This window comes from Hipposideros armiger, unplaced genomic scaffold, assembly GCF_001890085.2.
Source record: "Hipposideros armiger isolate ML-2016 unplaced genomic scaffold, ASM189008v1 scaffold_70, whole genome shotgun sequence".
Taxonomy (NCBI): domain Eukaryota; kingdom Metazoa; phylum Chordata; class Mammalia; order Chiroptera; family Hipposideridae; genus Hipposideros; species Hipposideros armiger.
Window position 1 is genome coordinate 954,457 of NW_017731420.1, and position 11,407 is coordinate 965,863.

Here is an 11,407-nt window from a genome sequence, read left to right on the forward strand (position 1 = left end):
TGTGTGTGTGTGTGTGTGTGTGTGTGTGTTTTAATTTGTTCAGAGTAGTCATGTTGTTTTAATCAATCTTTGACATTTGGCGTTCTTTTTTTGTTCCAAGTGCTGTATACTACTCAGAAGAACCAAAATGGTTTCTTGATGAATTTAGTTTAATTTGTAAAGGGATGAAAATGTAAATTTTAAAGGGAGAAAAAAATAACATATAAACTAAACTACCTTAAATGTGTAATGTATTTAAATTTCAAAATTTTAAAGTAAAATGTTTAAATATATCCTTAGGATATTTTAGAGGAGATAAAAGTGGTATGCCAGTGTTTGGAACCCACCAGATCAACTGTCTGTGTCTCCGACCCCCCTCTGACACCAACCCAAGAAAAAAGCCAAACTAAACTTCCTGATGAGAAAATTGGCAAGAAAAGAAAACGGAAAGATGATGGGGAAAATGCTAAACCAATTAAAAAATTGATCGGTGACACAACTAGAGATCCACATCAACTATATTCTTGGCTCTCTCCAACCACAGGCATTCTAATCAGGTACAGGCTGAATTTGCGCTGAACATTTCCAGTGAAGGCTTGCTATGTTTCTGCCAGTGGCACAGACAGCGTATATAATGGAAATGTCCATTTTAAGACCTTTTGTCTCTTTCAGTGATTTGACGATGGAGATGAACCGATTCCGGCTGATTGGTCCACTTTCCCACTCCATCCTAACTGAGGCAGTCAAAGCTGCTTCTGTCCACATCGTAAGATTAAATGTGACTGTAATGTTTTATTCTAGTCATGTCCTTCTTAGCAAACTTGTGAAACCTAACATAATTTGGGGCCATGGCCTATAACTGTTTATTTCTCTTCTTATGCTTAATTATTAAGGACTTTTTCATTTCTCACTTCTCTTAGAAGAGTAAATCTAAATGAATGTTATAAGTAAACTGACTTGTTCTTATTTAGTACAGTTTATTCTTGCAGCTTGTGGGTTTGTGAAAGGGTGGTAGCTTCTGTTTCATAAGTAAGTTAACAGAGAGTCCCTAATATCTCTGAAAGAGTATGCCAGTTTTTTGTTTGTTTGTTTGTTTGTACTTCTGTGATGCCTATTTTCTGGGACTAGTTTTAAGGGTCTGTGATCCCTAAAAGGTTAAGAGCAATAAGTCTAGTGCAGCACGGTCCAATAGAACTTTCTGCGAGGATGATGTTCCTTTGTGCCATCCAGTATGGTAGCCATTAGCCACATGTAGCTATTGAGCCCTTGAAACGTGGCTAGTGGGACTGAGGAACTGAATTTGTACTTTTATTTAACTAAAAATTAAGTTTGCATAGCTCACTGTGTGTAGGGCTACCATGTTAACAGCGCAGGTCTGGAGAGTAGAGACTAGATTAGGATCCAGACACTCTGGGTTCACATTCAGTTTGTTTGGCTACTTTAGTGCAATGGACCTTTCAGTACTTGTGTCTCTCACAGATTTGACATGGTCAAATGTGATGATAGACCTGAACAGCTTTTGAGCTTTTAGAAGAAAAACACTTGAAAAAAACAAAGGCTGCTTCTCTCTTTCTCTTCATTGCTTCCATGCTAGTCTCAACTACTGTTGTCTCCTGCCTGAATACTGAAGCAGTGTCTTACTAACTTTCCTCCTTTGTTTATCCCCTATTCACTCCATTCTCTGTGCAGGAGGCAGAGTGCTCTTTTAACAATTTATTCACATTGTGTTACTTTGTAATTAAAAGCTTTTGTATAGCCTTTCATTCTATTTGAGATACAGGTAAAATTCAAATCCCTTAATGTAATCTTGTGCCTTTCTGCCTTATCTCTCCTCACCTTCTGCACTTCAGCTACACTGGCCTCCCGTTGTTGTAGAATGTGTCAGAGCTTGTCTCCCTTAGAGCCTTCGCACCTGCGTTTTCTCCACCTGCTTGAACATTCTTCCTCCACCACTCTTTGCTTGGTCAAAATCTTCCTCATTCTTCAGGTTTCAACATCTGTATATCATTTCCCTATAGAATCCTTTCCTGATCCCTGAAGTTAAATTATATCCCTCCTACTGTTTGCATTGCATCTTGCATATTTCCTCAATTTATATTACGTCTGTTTGTGTATTTATGCAGTGTTTGTGTCTCATGTTAAACTGAGCTTTGTGATGGCAAGGGCAGAGCGTTTCCTGCCCAGTCTTCTGTCCCCAGTGCTTAGCACAGTGCCTGGCAAGACGAGGTGTTCTGCTCTGGCTAAATAAGTTGCAGAGCAGGGCTGTTTGGTTCCAGAGCCTGTACTTTAGACCACTAAGCTGTGCTACCTGAGTATTTGTGAGATAAATGGCACGTGTGTTATGGGTTGCTTTAGAATCTAGGAGCACATCCTACTCAGTGAACCTCTGTAGGAATCATAGCTGTAGGCACTCTGCCTTGGCATGCACGTGGGACTTTTTGAAACCTTGCTCAATTCCTGGTTCTGTCTGGAAAAAAAATAGAAGTAACATACTTGAGTATCTTATTTGAATCCTAACCACTAGACCACTAGGGAAGCTCTTATGTATCTTATTTGAAATTTTTAGGAATACTATAATTGTAATATGTCCTTTTGCTGAAGATTTCTTCAAAAGGTATTGGTTTGGTTTTTCTTGGGTGAGAAAGGTTTTGTTGCTTAAATTGGTGGTGACGAAGTTGGCAGTAGTGGGAGAGGAGCAACTACAGGTGTGAAGTGACTTAGGTAGGTGATCTCTGAAAACCATTTTTCTTCGTATGTGAAATCGTCACAAGTGTAATTCTATGTCGTTGCCTCTAATAAGTAGAGTAGTTAGTCTGGAATTAATTACTGTGGCAATTATAGGGGCAAATTCCCCGGTTCTCCCCATAAAACATGCATTCTCACATACAGAAGAAAAGTGGGTGGGGGGGGCAGTGTCACAACCATAACAAAAGTATTAAGTCTGGTTCATTATTTGTCTGTTGAATAGGAGTTGTTATTTTTCAGGAGGGAGAAGACACAGAGAACACACCTCACCGTTGGTGGACTGAGACCTGTAAAAATCCTGATAGCGTTTCCCTTCATCACAGACAAGAAGCTATTTTTGCATTGTTGGGAGGTATACGGAGGGGATGCTGCGTTGTATTGGGGATGGGGGGATCAGTGGGAAGTGGGTTAAAATAGCGTTTTGTGTAGTGGTGCTTTTTAACTTGTAACTCATTGTTTTAATACAGCAAGAAAGAAAGAGAGGTGCCTGATTCAGTGAATAGTCTAAACACTATTTGAGTTTGTTTATGAAATAACAAACAAATGAGATATTAGTATTCTAAATATTAATAACTGGCATTCTGATATTATAGATAAATGCATATATCAGGTACTAAACTGAAATCTATGCTTACCTGCACATGATTACTTTTATGCATAAAGCTACTATAGTTATCTTGATAGAAACATAAGTGTGTTGTAAAATAATCTGTTATGTTAATTTAATATTTTTTGTAAGAAACATCACTCTTTATAAATGTTAATTTATTCTCTAAAAGTGTCAATGGGAAAAAAGGAGAGTGCATGTTTTTAAATAAATAGCCCAAGAAGAAAGTTTCATTAGAAAAGTTTGAAAATACATGCAAATATGTATACATTGTGAATGACTTTCTTTGAGCTTGGGTATTTTTGTTTGTTGTTAAAGGAATAACATCACCAGCAGAAATTCCGGCAGGTACTATTCTAGGACTGACAGTTGGGGATCCTCGAATAAATTTGCCTCAGAAGAGGTCCAAAGTTTTGCCCAATCCAGAGAAATGCCAAGGTAAAGTTCCTGAAACACCCCTTGTCTTCCTTACTATTTTAAGCAGCAGTCTAGTCCCATTAGAAGAGTTCTGTTTGTGACACCTATGCAGTGACTTCATCTGTAGTAATCAGGGCGATCTTTACCTGGCTGCTTTTAAGGTGGTTATGATCAAAGGAGACGGTGTGTGTGGGCGTGTTTGTTAGTTATGAAACACGTAGCCTGATTTTTGTGTTGGTTTTTCTCCCCTAAGTTTTTTCTTTCTAGTGTCTAGTAAAACCTGTCTCACTGCAAACTGGGTTCTCTGAAAATGCTGGCATTTCAGATTTTAATTGTGAGGTAGGGATGTGCACCTGCAGCTGGTCTTGTGCTCATTGGAAGCCTCTGTCTGACCATACAGATGATCCAGGTTCGAATCCTGGCAAGGCCATCCCAGGTGCTGAAGGGTTAGATATCTTGGTTTGGACTCAGTAGAGTGGCCTGAGGGAGTTTTTTGGCTGGGGAGGTATAGGAGGGTGGGTAGGGCTGGCTAAAACTTTAATGTGATCTGGGATTTGCAGCAGTTGTAATTATGTTTTATTGTATATACTGTCATTTAAATATGGTTATTTGGAAGAATCATTAAAATTAGCTTGTGAATTTTTGGAGAAAAAACAGGTGTGTATAGTAACAACTTTAGAATTTGTTTTTACCTCCATGTGTAGTTAGATAGCTTATTAAAGAGGCAGTAAATTACTCTGTCAGACTTCAGATGAAAGGTAGATTGGATGAGAGGATTTGAAGATATATAAATAAGTTAGTTAATTATGGAAGCTAAGACTTTCATTAATGACTTGCTACCTTTTTCTTTTCTTTTAATAGCAGTATGGACTGGTGCAGCCATAAAATTTGCAGCATTGACTATACTATGAAGTGTTGACTATCATAATTGCCTTAAAGCCATAGTTAAACTCTACTTAGTTTCTCTTGCTGCCTCAAATTTTTTTTTGGAATGAGGCAGTTTTCTATTAAATCCTTTCTAAGGTATTTATCTTAATATGAATAAATTCAAGGAAAATTAAAGTCTTTCTCAAAGAACATGATTTAAGTTTTATTATAAAAGCTTACCATTTTGTCAGTCATTGTGGAATTTCATTAAAACCTGTTTTAAGTAATTTCTTTTTTTTTAAAGATTTTTTTTATTGGGCAATTGGGGGGATGGGAACAGTGCTGGGGAATTGGGGGAAGGGAACAGACAAGTTGCTGTCGTTTTGTTCTTCAGTCTNTAGACTTTCTTTTATTTTCAAACAATTTATTGGTCCCTTACTTATGATATATACTATGTTTTTTTACTGTCCTTAGAGAAGAATAATCTCTAGAAAAAGTTAATGCAAAGACTTTTTCTTGAAATGATAAATCTCATGGTTTAAATACATGTTTTTCTTTCATTGTTTTTTTCCCTAGAGTGTTCTGTCTGTTTTTATTTACTATTCTCCTGTCTTTAATTTCACAATGGTTGCGCTCCTACCAGGACCAGGTATTGTATGGGGTACATTAGGATATGGTCAAAGCAGTACAGGGTACAAAGGAAGCCCAAAGAAGGGGTACTAAGTGCAGACTGCGGTAATCAGGGAGAGGTCCTGGATGGAGGAGCTGGCTTTTGAGCTGACTCATAGGTGGGTGGTTAGAATTAACCAGACTCCTGGGGTCAGGGCTGCAGTGGAGAAAGGATTGCTGGGAAGTGAGAACAGCATGTGCAAGTGCCCAGGCCCAAAACAGGATGATGGATTCAGGAATCTCCCAAGCGGAGCAGTAGCTTGGAGTCAAGGGTGGGGCAGGAGATGAAACTGAGGAGAAACAGGGACCAAAAAGACCTTGGGGGCATTTTAAGGATTTGTACTGAAGCTGTAGGGCACCACTGAAGGTTTTAAGCTGGGCCGTGACACGATCAGATTTCACGCCAGCAACACTGGAGGATGGATGAGACCAGGGGTGCAGAGGTGGGAGGAGGAGCTGGAGAGAGGACTCATGGTTGGATGGCCTTAAAAGAGACCCTGGGAGTATCTATGATCTAGGACATAACGGGGGACTGAATGGTGGTTGTGTGGCTGGAGTGCAGGGGCTAGGACTAATACACACATTCCTGGAGGATAAAATTGACAAGACTCAGTGGTTGATTGGAAGATGGGTGGTGAGAAAGGAGGAGACTTGTAAATTAGTTCCTAAATGTCTAGCTTGGGTTTAGGAACTCAGCTTAAAGAGAGCTATGGCTAGNGACTCACGGCAGCCCAGCTCCAGGTTGAGCTGTTGTTCAGCATCTTAGCTGTAGAGGGCAGTGTCACTGGCCCTCATGTGGGATCCGAACCGGGGCCCTCTGGCGTCCCAAGCCAGTTCTTAACCATTGCGCCACTCGGCTGGCCCTTAAGTAATTTCTTTAAATAAATATTGGCATGTGAGCTACATAAAGAGGTAAACTTCTTTCTTTTTAATTATTTTTTTTCCAGTTATAGTTGACATTCAGTATTATTTTATATCTATTTCAGGTGTACAGCATGGTAGTTAGACATTTATATAATTTATGCAGTGATTCCCCGATTAGTCTAGTACCCACTGGCCACTATACATAGTTGTAGCAATATTATTGACTATATTTCCTATGCTGTACTTTACATCACCATGACTAATTTGTAACTACCAGTTTGTTTTTCTTAATCCCTTCACCTTTTTCACCCAGTTCCACAACCCCTCTTCTCTCTGGCAGTCATCAGTTAGAGTTATCTATGAGTCTGTTTTTGTTTTGTTTGTTTATGTTGTTCTTTAGTTTCCACACATAAGTGAGACCATGTGGTATTTGTCTTTCTCAGTCTGACTTATTTGACTTAGCATAATACCCTGTAGTCCATTCATGTTGTCGCAAATGGTTAAGATTTCATTCTTTTTTATGGCCGAGTAATATTGTGTTGTCATGGCTGCCTTGATGTCCTGAATCATTTTGACTTTGAGGAAGAGCCTGAAGTCGCAAGGTGCCAGATCCAGTGAATAAGGTGGATGGAGACACACTGTAATGTTTTTATTTGACAGAAATTGCTGTATCAGAAGCAATGTGTGACATGAAGCGTTGTCATAATGGAGGATGTTTTACGACACACTTTATTTTTTTTATTTTTTATTTTTTTAAAGATTTTATTGGGGAAGGGGAACAGTGTTGGGGAATTGGGAAAGGGGAACAGCCAAGTTGTTGTCCTTCAGTCTTAGTTGTGGAGGGCGCATCTAGCTTAGCTCCAAGTCCAGTCACCATCTGGCTGCCTGTTGGCAGCTCGCGGCCACTCAGCTCAAGGTACCATGTTCAGTCTTAGTTGCGGGTGGGTGTAGCCCACCATCCCATACAGGAGGCCAACTGGAAACTTTGTTGCTAAGAGTACACGCTCTAACCACTGATCCATCTGGCTGCCCATTGGCAGCTCAGGGCAGCTCATCTCAGGGTGCCATGTTCAATCTTATTGGGTCGTCAGGAAAGTCATGACATATTTTTCTATGTTTTTTAATGCAAAAATGCATCATGACTTTACTGACGACCCAATAGTTGCAGGTGGGCATAGCCCACCATCCCATGTGGGAGTTGAACCAGCAACCTTGTTAGGAGCATGTGCTCTCACCAGCTGAACCCTCCTGCCACCTGTTGGCAGCTCAGCTTGGGCACAGCTCACTGGCCCATGTGAGAATTGAACTGGTGACCCTGTTGCTCGGAGCTCGTGCTCTTTACCTGCTGAGCCACTCGGCCGGCCCATTACGGCATACTTTAAAACACACCTTCTCTCAACCATAGCTCACACCTGATTGACTGCACCGAAGAAGTTGAAACTTGACACACACTGTTACTAAGGTTCAACGCACTGTTTCCCACGTTGAAGATTCCTGCCTTTCTGTTGGATGGCACTTGGCAGCAGCATTCACTATATTTGTTGATCACAACAGAAAGGCTCCGTGTCATACATCACTTCTGGTATGGCAATTTCTGTCAAATAAAAACATTATGGTGTGTCCTCATCCACCGTATTCACCGGATTTGGTAGCAGGTGACTTCTGGCTCTTCCCCAAAGTCAAAATGACCATGAAAGGTATACATTTGAATTGATTCAGGACATCGAGGCAGCTATAACAGCTCAACTGAAGACACCCAGAAAAGAGGACTTCCAGAACTGCTTCAGAAAGTGGCAAGAACTATTGGATAAGTGTGTTCGAAGTGAGGGGGAGTATTTTTTTTTTTTTTAAAGATTTTATTGGGGAATCAGGGAAGGGGAACAGACAAGTTGCTGTTCTTTTGTTCTTCAGTCTAGTTGTGGAGGATGTCACTTCACTGGCCTAAGTTGGCACCATCATTGCGCTCTTCCCGGATGAGGCAGATCAGTCGCCGGCTTCTGGACGGCTGCTCACGCCGGCTGCCGGCCGCTCACGGTAGCTTATGGGAGCCCACTGCAGCTCCACTGCAGCCTATGCTGTTGCCAGCGACTCACGGCAGCCCAGCTCCAGATCAAGCTGTTGTTCACCGTCTTAGCTGTAGAGGGTGCAGCAACACTGGTCCTCATCTGGGATCCGAACCGGTGACCCTGCTGCTCAGAGCTGGCGTCCCAAGCCAACTCTTAACCAACGCGCCACTTGGCCGGCCTGAGGGGGAGTATTTTGAGGGGTATTAATGGCAATGTGTCTTTTGCTGTAACAAATTTTTAAAAATTTAAATATTAACTTTTTTTTTTTTTTTAATGATTTTTTGGGGAATTGGGGAAGGGAACATTGTGTTTCTCTAGGACCCATTAGCTCCAAGTCAAGTTGTTGTCCTTCAATCTTAGTTGTGGAGGGCGCAAGCTCAGCTCCAAGTCCAGCCGCCACTTTCAATATATTTGCAGGGGGTGGAGGTGCAGCCCACCATCCCATGCGGGAGTTGCACTGGCAACCTTGTTGTTAAGAGCACGCGCTCTCACCAGCTGAGCCATCAGGCTGCCCATTGGCAGCTCAGCTCTCTGGCCCATGTGGGAATTGAAATGGTGACCCTGTTCCTCAGAGCACATGCTCTAACCAACTGCGCCACCAGGCTGACCCTTCACCGTATTTTTTTTTTTAAAGCTGAGCCATCCTGCCACCTGTTGGCAGCTCAGTGGCATCTCATCTCAGGCCGGGCATCGAACCGCTGTTGCTCAGAGCTCAAACTCTTGAGTCAGCTCTTAACCAACTGAGCCACTTGGCCGGCCCTATCACCGTATTTTTTTTATCACACATCGTATATACTACAATTTCTTTATCTGGTCATCTGTTGATAGGCACTTGTGTTGCTTCGATATCTTGGTTATTGTAAATAGTGCTGCAGCGAACATAGGTGTACATATATCTTTTCAAATTAGTGTTTTGGATTTCTTTGAATAAATACCCAGAAGTGGAATTGCTGGGTCATAATGTAGTTTTATTTTTAATTTTTTGAGGAACCTCCAAACTGTTTTCTATAGTGGCTGCACCGATTTGCAATCCTGCCAACAGTGTACAAGGCTTTCTTTTCTCCACATTCTCTCGAACACTTGTTTTTGATTTATTGATGATAGCCATCTTGACAGGTGTGAGGTGATAGCTCATTGTGGTTTTAATTTGCATTTCTCTGATGATTAGTGATATTGAGCATCTGAAAATATGTCCGTTGGCCATGTGTATGTTCTCTTTAGAGAAATGTCTGTTCAAGTCCTTCCTTTGCTTATTTTTTTTTAATTGGATTGCTTTTTTGGTATTGAGCTATATGAGTTCTTAAATTTTGAATATTAACTCTTTATCAGATGTACCATTGGCAAATATCTTCTCTCATTCAGTAGAAAGTCTTTTTGTTTTGTTAATGGTTTCCTTTGCTGTGAAAAAACTTTTTAGTTTCGTGTAGTACCATTTGTTTATTTTTTCTTTTGTTTCCCTTGCCCAAGGAGATAGATCAGAAAAAATATCACTGAGAGCATTGTCAGGGAGTTTACTGCCTGTGTTTTCTTGTAGGAGTTTTATGGATTTGGGTCTTACATTTAAGCCTTTAATCCATTTTGATTTTATTCTTGTATATGGTGTACAAAGGAAGTTCAGTTTCATTTTTTTGTCTGTATCCAGTTTTCCCAACACCATTTTTTGAATAGAGTGTCTTTACCGCACTTTATGTTCTTGCATCCTTTGTCATAGATTAAATGACCGTATTGTTGTGGGCTTATTTCTGGGCTCTCTATTCTGTTTCGTTGATCCATGTGTCTGTTTCTATCTATGCCAATGCTATGCTATTTTGATTACTATAGTCTTGTAGTATAGTTTCATATCAGGTAGCATGATACCTCCAATTTTGTCTTTCTTAAGATGGCAATAGCTATTTGGAGTTTTTTGTGGTTTCATATAAATTTTAAGAATATTCTAATGCTGTGAAAAATGCCATTGGTATTTTGATAGGGATTGCATTGAATCTGTAGATTGCTTTAGGTAGTATGCACATTTTGACAATGTTAATTCTTCCTATCTGTGATTATGGTATATGCTTTCATTGAATTGTATCTTCTTATCTTCTTCAGTTTCTTTCTTTAGTGTCTTGTTGTTTTCCAAGTATAGGTGTTTTACCTCTTTGGTTAAATTTATTCCTAGGCATTTTATTTTATTTTTTTGATGCAATTGTAAATGGGATTGTTTTCTTATTTTCTGTTTCTGACAGTTCATTATTGGTGTATACAAATGCAAATGATTTCTGAATATTAATTTTGTATCCTGCTACTTTACTGAATTTATTTATCAGTTTTAATAGTTGTTTTGGTGGACTCTTTCAGGTTGTCTGTATATAGTATCCTAGCATCTGCAAATAATGACAGTTTTACTTTTTCCTTTCCAATTTGGATGCCTTTTATTTTTTTTTCTTGTCTGATTGCTGTGGCTAGGACTTTCAATACTATGTTGAACAAAAGTGATGAAAGTGGGCATCCTGTTCTTGTTTCTGATCTTAAGGAGAATGCTGTTAGCTTTTCCCTGTTGAGTTATGTTCCCGCTGTTCCCACTTTGCTGAGAGTTTTTATCATAAATCGGTGCTGGATTTTGTCAAACACTTTTCTGTATCTAGTGATACGATCATATGATTTTTATCTTTTCGTCTCGTTTATGTGGTGTATCACAATAATTGATTTGCAGATATTGAACCAATCTTACATCACAGGAATAAATCCCACTTGGTCATGGTGTATGATCTTTTTAATGTGGTGCTGAATTCAGTTTGCTAATATTTTGTTGAGGATTTTTGCATCTGTGTTCATCAGGGATATCGACCTATAATTTTTTTGTGTAATGTCTTTTTTGTAATGTCTTTGTCTGTTTTTGGAATCAGGGTAATGGTAGCCTCGTAAAATGAGCTTGGAGCCTTCCTTTTTCTTGACTTTTTGGAATAGTGTGAGAGGAATCATTGTTAATTCTTCTTTCAATGTTTGGTAAAATTCACCTGTGAAGCCGTCCTGTCCAGGACTTTGTTTGTGGGGAGTTTTTTGATTATTGATTTGATTTGGAAGTAATCTGTTGGTTCAGATGTTGTTTCTTCTTGGTTTTGTCTTGGAAGATTATATATTTCTAGGAATTTATCCATTTCTTCCAGATTGTCGAATTTGTTGGCATATAATTATTTGTAATATTTTCTCATAG

General features: G+C 39.7%; 1 protein-coding gene across 1 annotated transcript in view; it reads left to right on the forward strand.

Annotated features, from left to right (window-relative positions):
- POP1 (POP1 ribonuclease P/MRP subunit) overlaps nucleotides 1–11,407 on the forward strand; it is a 55,368-nt gene that overhangs the window by 15,943 nt on the left and 28,018 nt on the right. Inside the window, exons 8-11 of the mRNA XM_019642527.1 lie at nucleotides 280–536; nucleotides 652–745; nucleotides 2,965–3,076; nucleotides 3,650–3,769. Of these exons, the coding sequence (XP_019498072.1) occupies nucleotides 280–536; nucleotides 652–745; nucleotides 2,965–3,076; nucleotides 3,650–3,769 (583 nt within the window). The remainder of the gene's footprint in view (nucleotides 1–279; nucleotides 537–651; nucleotides 746–2,964; nucleotides 3,077–3,649; nucleotides 3,770–11,407) is intronic.